This window comes from Oryctolagus cuniculus, chromosome 18 (genome assembly GCF_964237555.1).
Source record: "Oryctolagus cuniculus chromosome 18, mOryCun1.1, whole genome shotgun sequence".
Classification (NCBI taxonomy): Eukaryota; Metazoa; Chordata; class Mammalia; order Lagomorpha; family Leporidae; genus Oryctolagus; species Oryctolagus cuniculus.
This window is the reverse complement of record NC_091449.1, coordinates 57,585,576-57,605,283: the sequence shown is the minus strand read 5'-3', so window position 1 is coordinate 57,605,283 and position 19,708 is coordinate 57,585,576. Positions and strand designations below refer to the sequence as shown.

The 19,708-nt window shown below is 59.0% G+C and overlaps 2 protein-coding genes across 6 annotated transcripts in view; one reads left to right on the top strand and one right to left on the bottom strand.

The window, feature by feature from the left end:
• On the top strand, positions 1-9,106 carry LDHD (lactate dehydrogenase D). Of its 2 annotated transcripts, none has more exons than XM_008257618.4 (11): positions 1-2,676; positions 2,785-2,897; positions 3,042-3,183; positions 3,398-3,539; positions 3,636-3,795; positions 4,083-4,282; positions 4,362-4,490; positions 4,564-4,691; positions 5,095-5,185; positions 5,308-5,419; positions 8,840-9,106. In XM_008257618.4, the coding sequence occupies exons 1-11, from the start codon at positions 2,605-2,607 to the stop codon at positions 8,970-8,972; spliced, it is 1,422 nt and encodes a 473-aa protein (XP_008255840.2). In that variant the 5' UTR covers positions 1-2,604; the 3' UTR covers positions 8,973-9,106. The 2 variants fall into 2 exon arrangements, with proteins under 2 accessions (XP_008255840.2, XP_002711769.2); XM_002711723.5 differs by lacking the exon at positions 8,840-9,106 and adding an exon at positions 5,496-7,182.
• ZNRF1 (zinc and ring finger 1) overlaps positions 7,061-19,708 on the bottom strand; it is a 121,768-nt gene continuing 109,120 nt past the window's right edge. The window contains exons 3-5 of one of the 4 annotated variants that reach the window (XM_051847304.2): positions 12,572-12,677; positions 11,007-11,098; positions 7,061-10,303 (exon numbers count right to left, since the gene is read on the bottom strand). In XM_051847304.2, coding sequence (XP_051703264.1) covers positions 11,041-11,098; positions 12,572-12,677 — 164 coding nt within the window. In that variant the 3' untranslated portion in view covers positions 7,061-10,303; positions 11,007-11,040. The remainder of the gene's footprint in view (positions 10,304-11,006; positions 11,099-12,571; positions 12,678-19,708) is intronic. The other 3 variants (XM_070062745.1, XM_051847305.2, XM_017342413.3) reach the window with 3 other exon arrangements.

Here is a 19,708-nt window from a genome sequence, read left to right as displayed (position 1 = left end):
TTTTTTTTTGAAAGTTTCATTTACTTATTTAGATTATTTGAAAAGCAGAGAGACAGAGAGCTCTTATCTGCTGGCTCACCCCTAAATGCCCGCAATAGCCTGGAACTCAACCCAGATCACTCACGTGGGTGGGAGGGGCCCAAGTACTTGCACCATCACCTACTGCCTCCCAGGGTGCACCTCAGCAGGAAGCTGGAATCAGAAGCAGGGCTGGGACTTGAACCCGGGCCCTCCAATATATTATGTGGGCATCCGAAGCAGTGTTATAACTGCTGAGACAAACGCCCACCCCCACTCGGAACTTTCAAGACCGCTTGCTGGAACACGGACCTGGGCACGCAGCACCATCCATGACGAAGCCTTGCCACGAACAACGGACTCTAAGCCCCTGGGTCTGCGTGATTCGATAAGGCAGACAAGCAGAATGAATCAAAGTGAAATGGGAGTGAAAATTCAGCTCTACCTGGAACACATGACCCCGCCTCTTTAAGAACTGAATGGGGGCCGATGCTGTGGCGCCATCGGTTAAGCCTCTGCCTGCGGCGCCAGCATCTCACAAGGTCACCGGTTTGAGTCCCAGATGCTCCACTTTCCAGGCAGTTCCTGGGTAATGCACCTGGGAAAGCAGTGTAAGATGGCTGAAGTCCTTGGGCACCAGTATTGTGCAGGAACGATGGCTTATGTATGAGGAAGGAGGAGACGTTATATCCCACTGTTCTTCAGGATCACCTTTCTAGGAAAACAAAAGGAAATAAAACAGCCACGAAACCATTGCCCATGTCATAAGAAAGCGTTACAGGTCCCTGTGAGACAAGGATTAGCTCAGCATGTCTGGGCTTGTCCAAACCTTGCACATACCCAGCGGAAGTTGGGTTCTTTCTTTTTTTTTTTTTTGTTAACATGGTATTTTTTTTTTTTTAAGTGTTTATTTATTATTTGAAAAAGAGAGAGAGAGAGATCCTCCATCTGCTGGTGCACTCCCCAAATGGCTGCAATGGTTAGAGCTGGGCCAAGCTGAAGCCAGGAGCCAGGAGTTTCTTCCCTGTCTCCCACTGGGTGCAGGAGCCCAAGGACTTGGGCCATCTTCTGCTTTCCCAGGCCATAGCAGAGAGCTGGATCAGAAGTGGAGCAGCCAGGACTTGAACCAGCGTCCATATGGGATGCCAGCATTGCAGGCGTTGGCTTTACCTGCTACGCCACAGTGCCAGCCCTTATTTATTTGTTTGAAAGGCAGAGTTAGAGGGGCTGGTGCTGTGGCACAGTGGGTTAAAGCTCTCAAATAAATAAATAAATAAACTTTTTTTTTTTTTAAATGAAGTGAATGGCTTGGGGGAAAAAGGAGGAAGGGAGAAACTGCTGATTTAAAAAGATCGATGAGGCACATTAAGCAAATGCAGGTGTGGATTTCCATGGGATCTTGATTTGAACTAAGCAATTCTAAGAGGCACTCCCCCCCCCCCCCCAGATGACCCCGGCAAGCGGCACATTGAGGGTAGAAGTGTGAACTCACCAAACAGAAACTGTGGGAGTCCATGGTTTGGGACTGAGCTCCAGTGCTGGACCCTAACAGACCTAATCAAACCCAAATGGAGCCACTCACACTAAATGCCACATAACCAGCCTGGGACTTCAGGGGAGCGGAGAGATCCCCAAATAGACCAGCGTTGCCCAAAAACGGGGATTCCAGTCTGCAGTCACCTGATAAGGAGGTCCTGTCCGCTTTAATCCCTATCAAAAAATTAGGTAACCTGACATCAATCCGTCAGGGGTCTTTATTCTTCTGCTTCTTGGTCCCCATCTTGGAAAACACCTTTTGGGGGCACTGTGGGCCTGAGCCGCCTGCAGCCTGGCATCTCATTTGAGCACCGGTTGGAGTCCCGGCTGCTCCACTGCAGATCCAGCTCCTTGCTGATGCACCTGGGAAAGCAGCAGCAGGCGGCCCAAGAGCTGGGCCTCTGCCACGCCACGCACATGGGCGACCCGAGGGAGTTCCTGGCTCCAGGAGGAGGATCCAGCGGGGACTGCGGCTGCATCCACCTTCGCCTTCACCTACCTGGAGAGCTACTGCTCAGCCTCAGTGCTCCTCTGCCAGGAGGACTTCCGGACTTGTTTCACTGTCCTCGCCCATCCCTGAGGTCCCCGGTTATGGTGGGCGCCTACTCTAACTGTGACACTGTGCTGAGACCTGCAGGAGGCTCCGGCGAGGGCACAGCCTGTGCCCTGCCCCAGGGTCTGCCTGGAGTTCAGGGCATACAGGAACAGGAAAGGAAGCTAGCTGGACGTTGGCGGTCAAAGAGCAGGCTGGAGGAGCCAAGAGGACTGTTCCAGCCTCCTCAAGGAGCCTGCATTTGTTCGGGGCCTCGGGAAGCCTTGGCTGAGTTGTAAGCCAGGGAGTGGCTGCTGTCCCTCTGTTTCCTGAAATTTCTGGTGAGCCTCACCTCTCCTTGGGAAGTATTGACCCTGGCGCCCCCAACTAAGCAAGGGCTGCAGGGACCACCTTAAACCGGGGCCACCTTAAGCAGGCCCCACCCCCGACTCAGCCAATGGGCTGGGCAGAGGAGCTCGGAGGCCACTTGCCCACTGCTGCCTGGTCGCTGTCTGGCTATGGCCTGCCTGCTCCGGGTGGCCCGCGGGGGGCTGTCTCCCTGGAGGGGTTACTGCTCCAAGGGGACGCAGGTAGGCGGTGGACAGGAGAGGGGCCGAGCTGAGCAGCCACCTGTGAGAGGGGCCGGGCTGTGGCCCCGGGCGTCTTTCGGTGACCCTGGTGGTGTGTCTCTCCCGCAGGGAGCGCTCAGCGAGGGCTTCGTGGAGGCGTTGAAGGCGGTCGTGGGAAGCCCCCACGTGTCCACCGCCGCCGTGGTGCGAGAACAGCACGGGCACGATGAGTCCATGCACAGGTGAGGGAGGGTCCCCCTCCCCACCACCGCACCCACCCGCCCACCTACCTGCCTTGGGTGCTGGTGTTCTCCATCCCCGGTCCTCCGTGTGGTCCCAGGCCCAGCAGGGCCCATGCACTCTGACTGGCCCAGGACTGCTTGCAGGTGCCAGCCGCCAGATGCCGTGGTGTGGCCCCAGAGCACGGACCAGGTCAGCCGGCTGGCAGCCCTGTGCTATGGCCAGGGAGTGCCCATCATCCCCTTCGGCACCGGCACCGGGCTTGAGGGAGGAGTCTGCGCCACACAGGTACAGCTGGGCACCCTCTTGCCCCAGGGTCCGGCCGCATTGCACTCAGCACAGGTGTGGCTGCCTCCTGCAGCACACACTGCTGTGGGCCAGCCCTGCCTGCCATCCTGGGCCCCCCGGCCACCTGCTCTGGGTGCTCAGCCAGGGTGGGGTGCAGGGGACCGTGGGCTGGTGGGAGACCAAAGCCAGTGGCTTTATTGACACCTCCCGCCAGGGTGGGGTCTGCATCAACCTGACGCACATGGACCGGATCACCGAACTGAACCCAGAGGACTTCTCTGTGGTGGTGGAGCCTGGTGTCACGCGCAAAGCTCTCAACACCCACCTGCGCGACAGCGGCCTCTGGTTTCCTGTGGGTAAGCCTAGGGCCGCCGAGGGCTCCCTGGAGGCAGGGGGAGCCCTCCTCTCCCACCCGGCCCTGAGTTGGCCTCTGTTCAAACGCCACCCTCCAGATCCAGGTGCCGATGCCTCTCTCTGCGGCATGGCGGCCACGGGGGCCTCCGGCACCAACGCTGTGCGCTACGGCACCATGCGGGATAACGTACTTAACCTGGAGGTGGTGCTGCCCGACGGGCGGCTGCTGCACACTGCGGGCCGGGGCCGGCGTTCCCGGTGAGCACCCTGTCCCCAGCCTGCGGCCTCGAGCCCTGGGGGCTTCCCTCCTTCAGCCTTCTGCAGGTGGGCAAGGCTTCCGAGGGCTGTGGCACCGTCTCGGGGGTCTGCTGTCGCTGCACGGGGCCCACTCCAGTGGTGGAGCCGAGAGCACTGGGCTGGGGGATGGCTGCCTCTGTGGCCATCGGGGCTGAGGGAGGCTGCCCCAGACCTGGGGACCTGGGGACAGCGCTCTGGGTTCCAGCTGCAGGCTCTGGGGCCAGACAGAAATCCCTCACTTTGTACAGGAAGAGTGCAGCTGGCTATGACCTCACAGGGCTCTTTGTGGGCTCGGAGGGTACGCTAGGCCTCATCACAGCTGCCACCCTGCGCCTGCACCCTGTGCCTGAGGCCACGGTGGCTGCCACCTGTGCGTTCCCCAGTGTCCAGGCTGCTGTGGACAGCACTGTGCAAATCCTCCAGGCTGCAGTACCTGTGGCCCGCATCGGTGAGTGGGGGACTGGGGCAGTCAGGGTGTGCACCCTGGAAGAGGCCCCATTGGAAGCCGGCCCTCTGCTTGCTCCCAGAGTTCCTGGATGACATCATGATGGATGCCTGCAACAGATACAGCAAGCTCAACTGCTCCGTGGCACCCACGCTCTTTCTGGAGTTCCACGGTTCCAAGCAGGCGTTGGAAGAGCAAGTGCAGCGGGCAGGTATGCGGGGACAGGGCTGGGGCCTGAGCTGCCCAGGGGAGGGCTGGTGTCGACCCTCTTGCCCCCATCATAGAGGAGATCGTCCAGCTCAACGGGGCCTCCCACTTCTCCTGGGCCAAGGAGTCCGAGGAGCGCAGCCGGCTCTGGGCAGCACGGCACAACGCCTGGTACGCGGTCCTGGCCCTGCGGCCCGGCTGTAAGGTGAGTCGGGGTGGAGGGGAGACTCACAGCTCCGCTCATGACCTTGTCAATTCAGCGCCCTACTGTATGGAGCAGTGGGCTGCAGCCCACAGTGTGCATGGCCTGGGGTGACAGACTCACCCATCGAGGTATGGGCCTGCTAAACCCTGGGCAAAAGTGTGGGGCTCTCAGGACCTACTTCCTGGAGGAAGTGACGGAGAGGAAGGTGTTAGCTCAACCCTGGCTCCAGGCAGCTGATGCAAAGCTCAGAAATAGGGGGCGCTGGGGGACCTGCACAGGGGCCCGATGGAGCCAGGTCAGAACGGCAGGAGCCCAGGGCCTGGGGAACACACCTGGGCCAAGTGCCTGGTGTGTGTGTGGGCGGCAGGGCAGGGGGGACCTCAGCGGCCACTGTCTGACCCAGGGCTACTCCACCGACGTTTGTGTGCCCATCTCCCGGCTGCCGGAGATCCTGGTGCGGACCAAGGAGGAGCTCAAGGCCTCAGGACTCACAGGTTCGGCCTGCTCGCTCCTGGAGTCAGGGGTGGTGCTGACCGCTGCCTGGGTCTGGGTCAGGGGAGTGGGGGGGGGCAGGAGGCTGGGCTGGAGTTGACGGTTCTGTTCTTGGAGTCCCCAGGAGCCATTGTCGGGCATGTGGGCGATGGCAACTTCCACTGCATCCTGCTGGTCGACCCGGAGGATGCTGACGAGCTCCAGAGGGTCGAGGCCTTCGCGGAAGAACTGGGCAGGTGGGGGCCCGGCCTGGGGAGGGAGGGGGAGGGGAGGGCTCGGGAAGAAGGGCTGAGGATGGCTCCCGTCTCCCAGGCGCGCACTGGCGCTGCACGGAACTTGCACCGGGGAGCACGGCATCGGGCTGGGCAAGCGGCAGCTGCTGCGGGAGGAGGTGGGCCCTGTGGGCCTGGAGACCATGCGGCAGCTCAAGGCCACGCTAGACCCCCGAGGCCTCATGAACCCAGGCAAGGTGCTGTGAGGAGCTCGGTGAGCCCCCATGTTCTGGAAACTCCCGTCACGCACTGAGCCTGCAAGGATGGACAGGGCTCCTCCCCTGCCCTCTTCCTGCCTCAGGCCTTCAGTCCAGCCAGTGACTCAGGCTGGCTGCTGATGAAGCTGCTTGCTCCCTGCTGTCACACGTCCCTTCCTGGGTGGGACCGCCAGGGTGAGCCCACCCGATGCCCTCAGGCCTCCTCACTGCTAGGGGCCCAGACCCGAGGCAGGACGACAGGAACACTCCTCTCCCGTGACGGGAAAGGACCTCTCTCTGCACTGGTGGGAGCTTTCCTCAAAGCCCAAGACGCCTGAACCCTGCTTACAGCTACTGGACACCGGCAGGCAGCACCCCCGTCCCCACCTTCTCCTCCCAGTTCTGGCCAGCCTGGTGCCACCATGGTTTCGGGCTTGTACACTGACCTGCTGCAGCCTGGGGAGAGGGCTTTGGGGGTGGGAAGCACGCCAGTTAGTTCCCCGTCCCCGGCAGACACTTCGAGTCCCCCAGGCGCTAATACTGTGAACATTCTTCAAGCGGCTGCAGCTCCCTGTTGCTAGAACTGGGCCACACTCCTTATGGAGCAGTGTACTGGCACCCTGAGCACTTTTGCTTTCAAAGTCGAGTTTCCGTCCATCCTGGGCCTGTCTTGGGATCCCCTGGCCAGAGCTCTTCTCAGGTACTAGATAGCTGTTCCCTGTGAGCCCACAAGAGGGCACCCGACACCACGAAGCTCAGTCCCACAGCATCTGCTCTGGGCACCTGCTGCAGAAAACCCACCCCAAGTTCAGGGCCAGTGGCTCTCCTCCCAGGGTAGAGGAGGGGCCTAGGAGCTTGGAACAATCTCTGAGGCCCCAGGGACTTGTACCTATCCTATCTCCCTCACCTCTGCGCCTTGGGCTCCTTAGAAAAGGGGTAAGAAAGGCATCCTCCTGCTAGCCTGGGAGCGCCCTTCCTGTCTCCCCACCCCTTGGAGCCTCATCTCTCCCAGCAGCCATTGAGGCCCTGGGCTGAGGGAGTGTCCCTGCAACTCCTCAGTCCAATCCTGGTCCCAGGATCCCCTCTCCTGTGCTAATACTGGGCTCTCGCAGAGGGCAGTGACACTGACCTAAGCCTTGAGGACACGCTCCGGTGACATTTCTGTCCCTTGGCTGCTCTGGTTGTGAGCAGAGGCTGTGCCAAGGGTAGTCTGGTGACCAGTCTCACTGGTCCTCTTCCCCCAACCACCCCAGGACCTGAGCAATCCAACTGTGGAGCCGCGGCCCCCCGGCCCCTCCCCCTTCTGCAGACTGTCCGCCACCAGCCGTCACAGCCTGTCTCTTCCGCAACACGGGCCCCCCGACCCCCCCAGTGCCTGGCAGCTAGTGAGGTGCTCAGCAAATGGCCATTTTCCCACAATATTTTTTTTATTAAGAAAAATTCCAAACATACAGAAAAGTTCAAAGAACAAGTACACCGTTCACGGAAACAGCAGCCACTGCAAATTCAAACAACGAACATTTTGCCTTATTTGCTTTGTGTATGTATTTTTTTGGGGGGAAACCACTCAGAATTAGATTACACATTTCTTGAAATCATTCACCTATATAATTCATCATCCATCTCCTAATAAGGACATTCGCCTATAAACCTCAATACCAGTAAATGGCTATTAGATGTATGGTCTTAGTGAGCGGCTCCTGTCCAGGAACCCCAGGAAAGTGAGCCAGACCTTTAGCAGACAGGGGGCAGAACGCACCTCCCTGCTCCAGCAGGTTCTCTCCCCTGGCAGGGCAGAGCAGGAGCAGCACAGGATTCTGGGAGCGCTGCAGGAGGAGGAGGACAGCACCAGCTCTATGGGGGGAGCCCACACAGCCAGTCCCACCCATGGGTCAAGTTCAGAGGACGTGACAGCCAGCAGAGGGCTGCGGTGTGCCAGGCGGGAGCGGAAGTCAGCGGCGGGGGTGGGGTGGGGGGTGGTTAGAGTTGAGGGGTGAGCACCAGCCCCCAAGAGCCTGGAATAGCACCCAGTGTGGGCCACGACCCTGCCCCACACAGCTCAACAAGCTGCTTGGCCACTGGCAGCGCTGCCAAAGCAGCCGGGCTCAAGCCAAGCCGCCGAGGTGGACGCGCACGGCCTCCGTCTCCAGGTCCAGGGGTCAGGCAAGGAGATCTCCTTCAGAGCTGGGCCCTGCCCCGCCAGCTTTGCTGGTGGAATTAAATATAGAACAGGGAGACACAGTTGCCAGGCAGAAGCAGGAGGTGCTGTGAATAGAACAGTGCCCTTTGCAGCGACAGAGCCACCAGGGAGCCTGCTGCGCATGTGCCAGGCCTTCGGGGCAGGTCCCCTGACCCTCCTGGCGACTTCTGAGCTGCGTGACGCGGTCCCTACTCCACGGGTGAGGATGCCGAGGTTCAGGTGAACGCAGTCCTTCCCCCAGATCATTCTGCCAGGAAGCAGAGGGCCCCAGTGCAAACTATTGGAACCCCCATTCTTGCCACTGACTCTCACGATGGCGTTTGTGGGTCCTGGGGTCTCCATGTCAGGCCGGTCCGAGGCTGAGGCGGAGGCCTGCAAACTCCTTCGGCACATCTGAGATGCTGTGCGTGCCCCACTGGCCGGGGGTGAACACCTCGAACACAGCAGGTGCTTCAGGAAGCATCTGAGGGAGGTGGCTGTGGAGGTGGAGCCCACAGGCCCAGCTAGACCCCTGGGCCTGGAGGCGCCGGAGCCCCGAGGCAACAGCACCAGGGGCCGGCCTGGCAATGGTGGGGCAGAGAAGGCGCGGGGTCGTCTCCCATCTCCCTCCAGCACTTTCCTTTGCAGGCTCTGTGGGAGGCTCAGGATGGCCACTCCGGAGCCTGTCTGGCCAGGGCCAGGGGCCAGGCAGGAGCGGCTGCTCCCCTGCCCTGATCTTCCGGCCAGCTTTGGCAACTTTTGTGAGCTGGGGTGGCTGGTTCTGGTTCAAGGGCTCTGAGCTGGCTCAGCCCCAAACCAGGGCCTCTTCCTGGGCCACCATGGAGCATGCCCGTGAGTCAGCACTGAGATGCGAACAGAGCAACAGGCAGGGCTGGGGGGCTTGGGATGGGGAGCGGAGGCTGGGGGGGCTGGGCCCGGCCGTGGAAGAACCCAAGTCCTTGCAGCCTCTGGTGGCTGCCAGATCACTGCTCCTGCACATCTTCGCAGAAGAGTCCCGTCACCAGCTCTGCGCAGCAGCGGAAGGCTGGCTCCATGGTGCTCACGTCCAAGGGTTCGTCGCCTCGTGGGACACCTGCCTGACCCGTCGTCACCTGTCCTCCTCCCAGGGAGGACAGTCTGAGAAGCACTTCACACACCTGCAGCCCCACAGAGGGCCCGAAGGAACGCTAAGGAGGTAGTGAGGGAGCGGGGAGCAGGCTCGGCCCCATTTCGTGGCTGTATGACAATACTTCATTAAAATAGAATCACACAGTGCATCTTTCGTTAGACGTGATTTTAATACCATATCAAAACACCTCGACTAGTGAAGAAAGCTTCTCTCCCAAGCTCTGAACATTTTTTTAAACGTTTTTAAGTTTTTTTTTTTTTATTTTAATATATAAATACAGAAACCTATCTGGCATGGGCTGATGCCATGCGTGAACCCCCAGGGCTAAAAGTTCTCAAACGGAGCGCCTGAAAACACGGCTGCTTGTACACATTTCTTTAAGGAAGTCTGTTTAAGTTTCCTGGAGAAGAAAAAAAAATTCCACAAGGGCCTAAGAAAAATGTTCAGGCATTTCTGCAAGACACTTGTGATCGTTACACCCTCCACACTGACCGGAACCGGGAGGAAAGAAGGGGGAAGACACGGGCGTGGCGGTGGGGACAGAGTCCTTGACGGGGTTTTCTTTTGGCAATGAAGTCAAGATTCCGGGGTCCCCAGGGGGGAGAAATGCAAAACCAAGCCAGAAACACGGAGAGGGACCCCGGGGAGAGGGCCGGCCGGGCTCGCCCTGGCTGAGCAGGTGACAGCGGGCAGCAAACAGCGCTCTGTAAACGTCACGAGGGAAAACACCAGTCGACACTAGACTTTTTTTAAATAATTTTTTTTTGTAAACACTTTAAACACAGACCCACAATGCCTTTCAAAGGTGAAAAAGAAGACCCCCTCTCCCCTGCCGAGGGCTGCGGGCTGAGGGAAGGACAGCGGTGCAGTCACTCTTCTCAACGCGCTCTCAGCCAACCTGGCGTCCTCAGGGAGGAAGGGAGGGCCACTTCCTGGCAGTCAGTGCAGAAGGGGGGCCCTGTTCCCACTGGTGTCCCAAGCTCAGCGCTGCCCCTGTGTCCGGTGAGCCTCCTCTCGGGAACAGGGGCCGCCCGTCCCTGTGTGGACCGCAATGAGTGAGCCGTGCTCCGTCTGGCCGCGGGCCGGCCGCCGCATCCCGCCAAGGCAGGCAGCCGGGGCCGTCTGTGGTTCGGTCTGGGCAGGGCCCCAAGGCCAAACATCATGCCGGAATCTGGACCTGCACTGCCGGGCCGGGCTCCGCTCCCTCTGCCTCACTCTCACCCTCGCTTTTTCATCTCCCCTTGCCATCAGTTTTTGAGGTGAAGGTAAAAAGAGCACATGTCCCTGATTTGTCTGACATCATCAGCTGTTCTGGGAGGTTACTTGGAATAAATAAAATAAACCTAACAATAGAAAACAAAACAGAAAGAGGAGAGAGAAAAAGAGAGAAGGAAAAAAGAGGTCCCAAACCTTTGGGCGTGAGGGAGGTGAGGTGGGGCTGGGCTTGTGGTTTCCCTGGGGCTTTTGCCCACTCGTTCGCCAGGAAAATGCCAGCCCAGACCTGGGAAGGCACAGGGCCGGGTCTGGCCCGGAGGCCTGATTCATCTGGAAGCGGGGTGATGGGTGAGGGAGGTGGCCTGCAGGTGGAAGGACCAGCAGCAAAGCCATCGCTGACAAGGCTGTGCCGTGGATGAGGCACCGGCCCACGGGCTGTCTGCTGAGTGTGGGCCACATACCTACAGCGACAGGGAGGGGGTCATCCCCCCAGTACCAGGGCACTGCGGGAGGGCCAAGCAGAGGTGGGCACAGGCTCAGCGGCTGGCCCAGGGCGTGAGCTGGGGGATCTTTCTGAACCCTCCCCAGGCAGACTGGAACTCACTCAGCCCCACTGACTCCAACCCTGCGCATGCGTCATATCCACACACATGCCATTCCGTGCTCGTCCTTCCTAAGGGCCCCATCTCTGAAGGACGACTACCTGCTAAGACGTGCCTCGCCTCGCTCCTGCTCCCTTCTTGGTGGGGTGTGTAAGGGCAGCCCAGCTTCCCCACCCCCCAGTGACACGACCCCGAGCCTGGAGCTGAAGCACCCCACTCACGGGCTCACCTTTGAGAGCAGTCAGCAAGCAAGCCCGGCAGGGTCAGTCCGCAGGGTGTTCTGGACAAGATCTGTTCACTTCAAACCACGAGTCTATGCAGCTAGGGGCAGGGTGGCAAGAGGAAAGCACCTTAGCCAGGCCGCTCCCTCCAAGGGGGCGCTTTCCCAGGGTCAGGAGACCCTCAGGCTTCCCCGAGCAAGGCCTTCCTGCATCGCCCCCGAAAAGGACTCCAGGAGAGAACAATCACATGCCACTCTCTGAGGCAGGGAGAAAGGAGAAACCAAGACACAGGCCGGCTCAGCCCAAGGCTGACTGGCCGGCCAACAGTGGGTACAGGCTTTTAGCACTGCAGGAGCAGGGGGAGTGGCCATGAGGGGGCCCAGGAGGGCAGCACAGCCCCCAGTGAGAAGGGGACGTAGGCAGACTGTGCAGGGCAGCCCCCATGCTGAGAATCAACCATGTCCAGAGCTTAAGGGCAGAGAAGTGGAGCAAAGAATGGTGGACCTGCCCATGGCTCCAGTCGCTGTGGACCTGGGAGAGTCCCTTCTTGGGTCAAAGAGCAGCGTGGGGCTGGCTCCCTCCCCAGCAGGCGACCTGTTAGGAGAGCCCCAAGCTCCACCTGGCTCGGCTGGGCACCAAGTTGTTCCCAGAGAAGGTGGGAAGAGGGGCTGGCCCTTTGCTAACAAAGCAACCCAGGGAAAAGGCTGACAGCCTGAGTGTCACAGACTCTGAGTGTCTGTGTCAAAGAGGAACTGAGACTGCCCGAGCCAACTTCCTGATTTGTAAACCAAAGTCTGGACAACTTCAAAGACAGGAACCAGGCAGACAATTTGCTGAAACCTTCAGAAGGGCCAGAGTTTCCTTTTCTAGAAACTCTGGTTAGTACCTCCTTGGGACACTGCAGGTTCTGTGCTGGGATCCATACCCAGAATTGTACTCCCCCACCTTGGCCATCCATGAGCCTCCCCTGCACCAGCCACGTCTGTGCCAGGCAGGGCTGTCACCCTGGTGCCGCGTGGCCCTGAGGAGGCCTGGAAAAGCCCTCCGAGCAGGAAGCAGCTCCGGCCTCGAGGAGCTGCAGAGCAGCAGCAGTGTTCACAGGCGCACAGCGCATCCTCCCGAACTGGGCAACGGAGCAGCGTCTTTCCAGTTGGAAATGAGAACAAGGCTCCTGGAGCCCTGCACGAATCTCAGCCCCACTAATTATAGCACTCCTGTGCCCTGCACCACAGGTAGCGGCTCTTCCAGCCGCCTGGCCGCTGGGGAGGGAGAAGGTGCGCGCAGGGCAGTGAGCACGCCCTCCTCGCTGCCTCTCACCTCACAGAGCGGAGGGGGCTACGGAGGAAGAGGAGGCTCAGGAAGACCCTGCGGGTCGGAGCTGCAGGGCCTCCGTTCCCGCCATCCCACCAGAAAGACCCCGCTGGCAAGTGGCTGGGGACGCTCCCACCTTCCTGTGGGCACAGTGGAGCCCTCCCCTCTAGGACCCCTTGGTGGGAGGGGAGACCGTTCCACAACCAGAGCGCACAGAACAGCTGCTGGCTCAGAGGAGCTGGGCCGGCCCCCGCCCTCCTACCTTTTGTGATAGATGCACAGGCAGGGCAGCCTGGCTATCGTGTCCCCCTGCAGCAGCTCCTCCAGGCAGATCACACACTCACCCGCGTCTTTCGTCAGCACGTCGTCTGCAAGGGCAACAGAGCACAGGGGAGACATCAGTGGGCAGGTGGTGCCGAGGCAGAGGCAGGCCTAGGGGCTGATGGGACTGCGTGGGTGACTCAACCTGTGTCATGCGACACAGAAGTCTGAGCGGGACCTTGACCTTAAGACCCTCACAGCGGAGACAGGACACGTTAAGCAGCTGGAGCCAAAACGGGATTAACTGAAGCCCCAGGCCACGGAGGATGAACAAGACTTGGAGAAAGACAGGTAGCAGAGGCAGCAGCAGGTGAGCTGTCTCCTTCAATGGACTTTCCCCTAAACACACACGGCCCAGGTGCACCGGTTTCTAATTGGAAAACTGTGGGAGCGGAACGTAGTATGAGGCAAGAACAGGTGGGAGAAACAGGTATCAAGCAAATGCTGGTACATGAATGTTCCCAGCAGCACAATTCGTAATGGCCCAAACATGTTAAGAACCCGGTGTCCACCCACTGATGGCCAGGTAACAGTGCTCTGTTCATACAGCACGGCACGGCTCAGCGGCAACATGGACGAACCTTGAAAATGTGGCTGGTGCGTGAAGCCAGGCACAACGGGTCACTATCGTGTGTTCCATGCGTGTGCAATGTCCAGGACACACAATGCAGAGACGGGGAGGAGGCTGGGGCTCGGCGCAGGGGAAGTGAGCGACTGCTTTGTGGGTGAGGGGAGTTTTCTTTTTGTTTTACTGCTGGTGAGAACACCTAACACATCATCCTCTAAGCAAGAGCACTTTAACGTGCACAGCACCGCACTGCTACCCACAGGCACAGCACTGCACAGCACAGGTCTGCGCTCTGGGTTTCACTGTTCGAGACCCCTCACTGAAGTGGAATCATACCTGGGGGTGCCTTTTGGGGTCTGAGATGTTCGGAACTAGATAGACATGGTGCTGGCACAATGTGAACACCCTAACTGCTCAGAAACTGTATACTTTAGGAAGGCAAATTTTGTTCTGTGAATTTCAACTCCATTTTTTAAAAAATTTATTTGACAGGTAGAGTTACAGACAGTGAGAGAGAGAGAGAGAGAGAGAGAGAGAGAGAGAGAGAGAGAAGTCCTCCCTCCACCGGTTCACTCTCCAAATGGCTGCCATGGCCAGCGCTGCACCGACCCGAAGCCAGGAGCCAGGTGCCCCCTCCTGGTCTCCCATGTGGGTGCAGGGCCCAAGCACTTGGGCCATCTACCGCTGCCCTCCCGGACCACAGCAGAGAGCTGGACTGGAAGAGGAGCAACCAGGACCAGAACCCAGTGCCCACATGGGATGCCAGTGCCGCAGGTGGAGGATTAACCAACTGAGCCACGGCACCAGCCATCAACTCCATTTTTAAGAAGAGGACAGGCCGGCGCCGTGGCTCAATAGGCTAATCCTCCACCTGCAGCACCGGTACACCGGGTTCTAGTTCCAGTCGGGGCGCCGGATTCTGTCCCGGTTGCTCCTATTCCAGTCCAGCTCTCTGCTGTGGCCAGGGAGGGCAGTGGAGGATGGCTCAAGTCCTTGGGCCCTGCACCCCATGGGAGACCAGGAGAAGCACCTGGCTCCAGGCTTCGGATCAGCGCAGTGCGCCAGCCACAGCATGCCGCCACCAGTGGGGGTGAACCAACAGGCAAGAAAGACCTTTCTGTCTCTTTCTCACTGTCCACTCTGCCTGTCCAAAAAAAAGGACAAAAAGACCACATTCCCCCTCCCAGGAAGACGAGCAGAAGGAAGTGCCTGTGATGACGGGCACCTACCAAAGCCCACCAGAAGAGTCTGAGCAGAACGGACAGGCACCATGGCCAAGCCTGGGTCTTGAGATTCAGGCGGCTCCTAGCTGGGGAGGCTGAGCCCCAAGGTCACGCACACTCAGCACGGCCACTCCTAGGTAGCCCCATGATGCCCAGGGGCCCCAGTGTGAGGGACACCGAACAAGTTCCTAAGCAGGGTGGGAACTGTTCAGGGAAGGCTTCTGCCAAGGTGACAGGGAGGTGGGCCCTAGAGACAGCTGAGGCTGGGAGGAGACTGGGTAGAGGAGCAGTCCTGAGCACCTGCGGATTGTACCGAGATTGCTAGGGGAACACAGAGACACAGGGGCCACAGGGGAGGTGAGAGCACGTCCCCAAGGACAGACTCCGGGAGTCATGTCTGGTTAACCCCTGAGGCCTTGGAGGCACATCCACCTTGCACACAACCCCAGAAGCTACTGGACACACATGCTACTGGGGGCATCTGGGCACACAGTGGGCACTGGTCACTGAGAGAGGGAACTTGGGCCAGGCCTGGGCAGGAAGTGATGAATCCAGAGGGGAACTCGAGGTATCCACATAGGACACACTAATGGTGACCTCCAGGTGTCCCTGGAATGTAGATTTGGGGTTTGGAACAGAGATGCAAGCCACAGTTGTAGAGCTGGGATGAGGAAGGGCTAATGTTGTGGCACAGCAGGTAAAGTCACCTCTTACAATGCCGGCACATCATCTGAGCACCAGTTCATGTTCTGGCTGCTCCACTTTCAATCCAGCTCCTTGCTAATGGTCTGGGAAAAGCAGCAGACAACAGCCCAAGTGTTTGGGCCCCTGTCACCCATGTAGGACAACCAGATGAAGCTCCTGGTTCCTGGCTTTGGGCTGGCCCAGCCCTGGCTGTTGTGGCCATCTGGAGAGTGAATTAGTAGATGGACGATCTCTCTCTGTTTCTCCCTCTCTCTGTAACTCTCGACTTTTAAATAAACAAATAAATATTTTAAAAAAATAAGTGGGATAAGGAGACAGTCTATGGAGAAAGCCTAGTCTACATCCAAAGAAGACAGCCGACAGACCTGGGTTAACGCTCTATCTGAAGGGCAGTGAAAGAGGGACTGGGCAGAGGGATACTCAGCCTCCAAAGCCACGGGGGAAACCTCGAGTGGTGTCCAGGGAGAGAGGAGGGCCCTAGCAGGCTCGGCTCCTCAGCACCAGCAGCCGTGCGAGGGCCCTGCCGGCGACGCACACAGCGATGCTGGTGCACGCTTTCCTTGGAACCTCACTGTCTCAGGAGCCAGGCAGGGCGCCCACCCTGTTTTATTCCGGGTTTGTGAATGAGGAAGTCACCTCAGGAGCCAGGCAGGGCGCCCACCCTGTTTTATTCCGGGTTTGTGAATGAGGAAGTCACCCATTTTGACCTCAACCAGGGGTTCAGGAGTGTGCTGAACCTGGGCACTCCAACGTGGGATGTGGGCAGCTTAGCTTCTAAGCCGAGGCCTGCTCCTGCATGGCGTTTCCCACAATGAAGCACTGGAGGAAAAACTCAACGAGCATGGGAGGGAGACAGCTCAGCAGAAGGCAGAGCGGCCCCGTAGACAGGCCTGGATGCTTATCTCTGCTCTGGCTCGGGCATCTCACACAACAGACGCAGCTGGAGCCCAGCCTTTGGCTCCCCGTGCAGCGACATCACCGCATTTCCCCCTGCGCGTCCCCTCCTGACTGGTGACTCAGGTCCCAGACAGCGCGCTGCCCCAGTGGTGTTCCCTGCATCTGCCTCAGCCCCAGGAGCACACCTGGGCCCTGGAAGTGCCGAATGCAGGGGCCCAGGAGACAGGCTCTGGGGTTTTCCTCCTGGGCTCGACTCTCCTTTTCTCACACCGAACATCAGAACGTCACGAGGGAAGGGGAGAGGGCAGGGGGCACAAGGGCCAAACATTTTCTTGTCCTGGCGTGGAAGGTCCATGCTCAAGGACTTAGATTTGCACGGCCGAAGGTTAGATGCAGCCTTTTCCTGATCACTCACGAAGCAGCATTATGTGCAGTGCTGCGTGGTGCCCGCCAGGCTGGCACATGGCAGGGAGCACACTGCATTCAGACCCAGAGCCACTGGCTGCATAGACCACCTGGAGGCCACGGGGGATGGGGAGGCTTGGCAGGCGGCAGCATGGGAAAGTCAGCAGTGCTCGCATCTCGCCCAGTGCCCAGGGAGCAGCGAGCGTCCAAGCGTCCTTCCACAGTGGAAGGCAGGAGGAGCACAGACCCAGCAAGACGTCTGAGTGGGTGGAGCAGAACTCCCCGTCCCCACCCCAGGAACTCCGGGGAGCAGCAGCCTCCAGACGCCCCTGCAGGAGGTAGAAGTGGTGGAAGCCTGCCTATCAGCTGGTTTCTCCCCCACATTCACTGGCTGCGAGCCCACTGCCTGCTGCTGGAGGTGAGGCGTGGTGGGGACCCCAGCCCAGGCTGCGGCCACGCTGCAGACGCCCGCTGGGGTACCCAGGCCCCCCACAGAGGGGCTCTACAAACGCTGGCTGCTGAGAACCCAGGAACCACGGCTGAGCTTTCCACTTTCTCACAGTGCCTCTTGAGCCCCTCCAAGCCTCCTGCTTCCCATGCACAAAGCCAACCGATGTCGCTGCTCAGAGAGGTGTGCTTGGCCTGGCACAGCTGCCAGGTGGTGCCAGCGATGTCCTTCCAACCAGACCGGGGAGCCAAGGCAGGGCAGTCAAAGAGCTCTGGAGCCCAAAAGGGAGGTGCGATGCCAGGGTGGGGGGAGGGCAGCACTTCAGACAGTTGTTACTTGTCTCAGAAAAGCCACAGAGGAAGGGGAAACAGAGCTCCCACTTCTCTGGGCCAGTTAGACGCCCGCAACCTCACAGACGGCCCTCTTTGGGATCCTGAGGACTCTGGTGGTGGCGGTGACGGGGCACTAGTGGCCCTGCCTCCCAAGCCCAAGTTCTTCCACATGGCCGCCCTGCCTCTCTTCCCCAAGGGACGGGGTTAGATGGGGGTCTTCCCTTGAGGCTGGAAACCACCACCCATCTCACAGGTAGCTTCAAGTCTTATCCCCTGTGCGACTGTGTGCAGGCCTGAAGTGTGTATGGAGCCCCAGAGCCCAGCATGAACCGGTCAGGCTGAGGGAGCTGCACCGCTGCCCTCCATGATGCCAGTGGTTGGCTCCCTGCACAGGGTTCTGACACCACATTTCCAGAGGACCCCCAGAGCTGCTGGTGGCTTGGGGGAGTAAACAGCTGCACACACACTCTGCCCACTGGCAGGGAGGGAAGGCTGCTCTGCAGCTTGGAGCCAGTGGCTGAGCAGGAAAACACACACACATTTCTCCTTGAGCAAGGAGAAGGCGGGAGCCAGAGGGAAAACCCCTAACAAATGACGCACAGGCACAAGTCCTGCCTCCCGGCCTCGTTTCCTGCCTAGGTGTGGAAAGGCGCCTGTTCTTACGGACTCCTTGGCATGCGCAGAGCTGCTGGCCTGTCTGCCAGGGGATAGGACAGGGTAGTGCCACCAATGCCAAGCCGTGCTGGCTCCTTTCCCAGGAAATCTGGGGTGCTCTGCTCTCCAGGCAGAGGGGAGACCTTGAGCACAGAGTGTCCCTGCCACTCCACCACCTCTGGGCTCTGGGCTGCAAAGAGAACAGCCTGAGGACGTCTAGCCCGGGACGCTTCACGCTGCAGAGGCACCTGTGGCACCCCCACTTGCTCCTCTCTCTCAACCACTCCTTTCTGATTTCCCCACCTGGGTCAGGCCCTGCAGGCTTCACTCTCCCGCTTTCCTGTTTCTCGCGTGCCCAGTGGGGGTCGGTCTCATGGTCAGTGCACCTGGTCAGCAGGTGCTGGGAGTCCTGGGTGAGCTGCTTCCCCCTGCTCTCCTCCTTCTCTCCCAGAGGAGCACGGGCTCAGATCCTCCATAGCTGCTAAGCCCAGCACCTAACAATAGCTCTGGGGCTGGGCAAACTCGCTGGTCCTGGTGAGGACTCGGCTTTCCCAGGCCTGTGAAAGGGCATGATAATTCCACCCTGACCATGGGTTCTTTTTTTTTTTTTTTTTGAAATTTATTTTTTATTTACTTGAAAGGCACAGTTAGAGAGAGAGAGAGAGTGATGTCTTCCATCCTCTGATTCACTCCCCAAACGGCTGCAATGGCTGGGGCTGGGCCAGTTGAAACCAGGAGCCTGGAGCTTCTTCTAGCTCTCCCAAGTAGGTGCAGGGGCCCAAGCACTTGAGCCATCTTCCACTGCTTTTCCCTGGTGCGTCAGCAGGGAGCTAGATCAGAAGTGGACCAGCCCAGCCTCGAACAAGCACCCATATGGGATGCTGGCGTCGCAGGTGGAGGTTTAACCTGATACGCCACAATGCCGGCCCCTACCACAGGGTTTTGAGAGCAGGAGACTTAGGGCAGATAAGCAGCTAGATGTAGCAGGGGGTTCTGTTATTAGAGAAGCCAGACTCTTTCCCTTAAAGAGAGTGTGTACGACAGCATTCAAGAACCCTGAAGAAGGGGGCCCTGACCTGTGGCAGAGGAAGGGGTGGGCATCATGACCCAGGGAGCTGGCATGGGTCTGTGCTCCAGAGTAAGGCTGAGGAGGACGTGCACTGACAGCACACAAGGCCACACTCAGCTCGATTCTGTCGGCCAACCACCTGCCCCCACCAGACTCTCCCAGCCAGCCACAGAGCAGCCCCGAGCGCCCCCTCAACAGTCATTCATCTGGAAGGCCCACTGGATTCCCTTCCGTTCAAGCAAAGTCAGATCCTCATCCCGGCATTTGCTCTGCTGCCCTGGCAATTTGCGGGTTGGAATCTGAGTGCACATCCTTCATGGCTCGTTTCCCCCGTCCCAGCCACAGATGCTGGGAAGGGAGAGAATGCAAAGGCCCAGTCCAGCTGAGCACCTTACACCTGCCACAGGCCCTCCCACAGCCACTGCCTGCGGGTTCATGGCAGCCCCTGGAAGGCGCTCAGGAGGACAGAGGTTTAACAGTGCTTTGCAGCACAGGGCACACACAAGCCAGGGGCTGGCCCAGGAGCTCAGGTGTTGGTCTTCACATTTCTGTTGGGTACTGGCTGAACCAGTTAAACTAGTCTTGCCTAAGTTATTTCTTTTTTTTAATGTCTGGCAGGCAGCTACTGGAGGCTTCCAGCTATGCGTAGGCTCAGGCCAACTCTCTTAATAAGAAAAATACTACTTTCTATCTGCCTCATTTGGGAGGGTTCTACTTTTTTCCTTTGGTGGTTAACTGAATTTCATCTTATGTAACCATCGTAAATTTTCCGAAAAC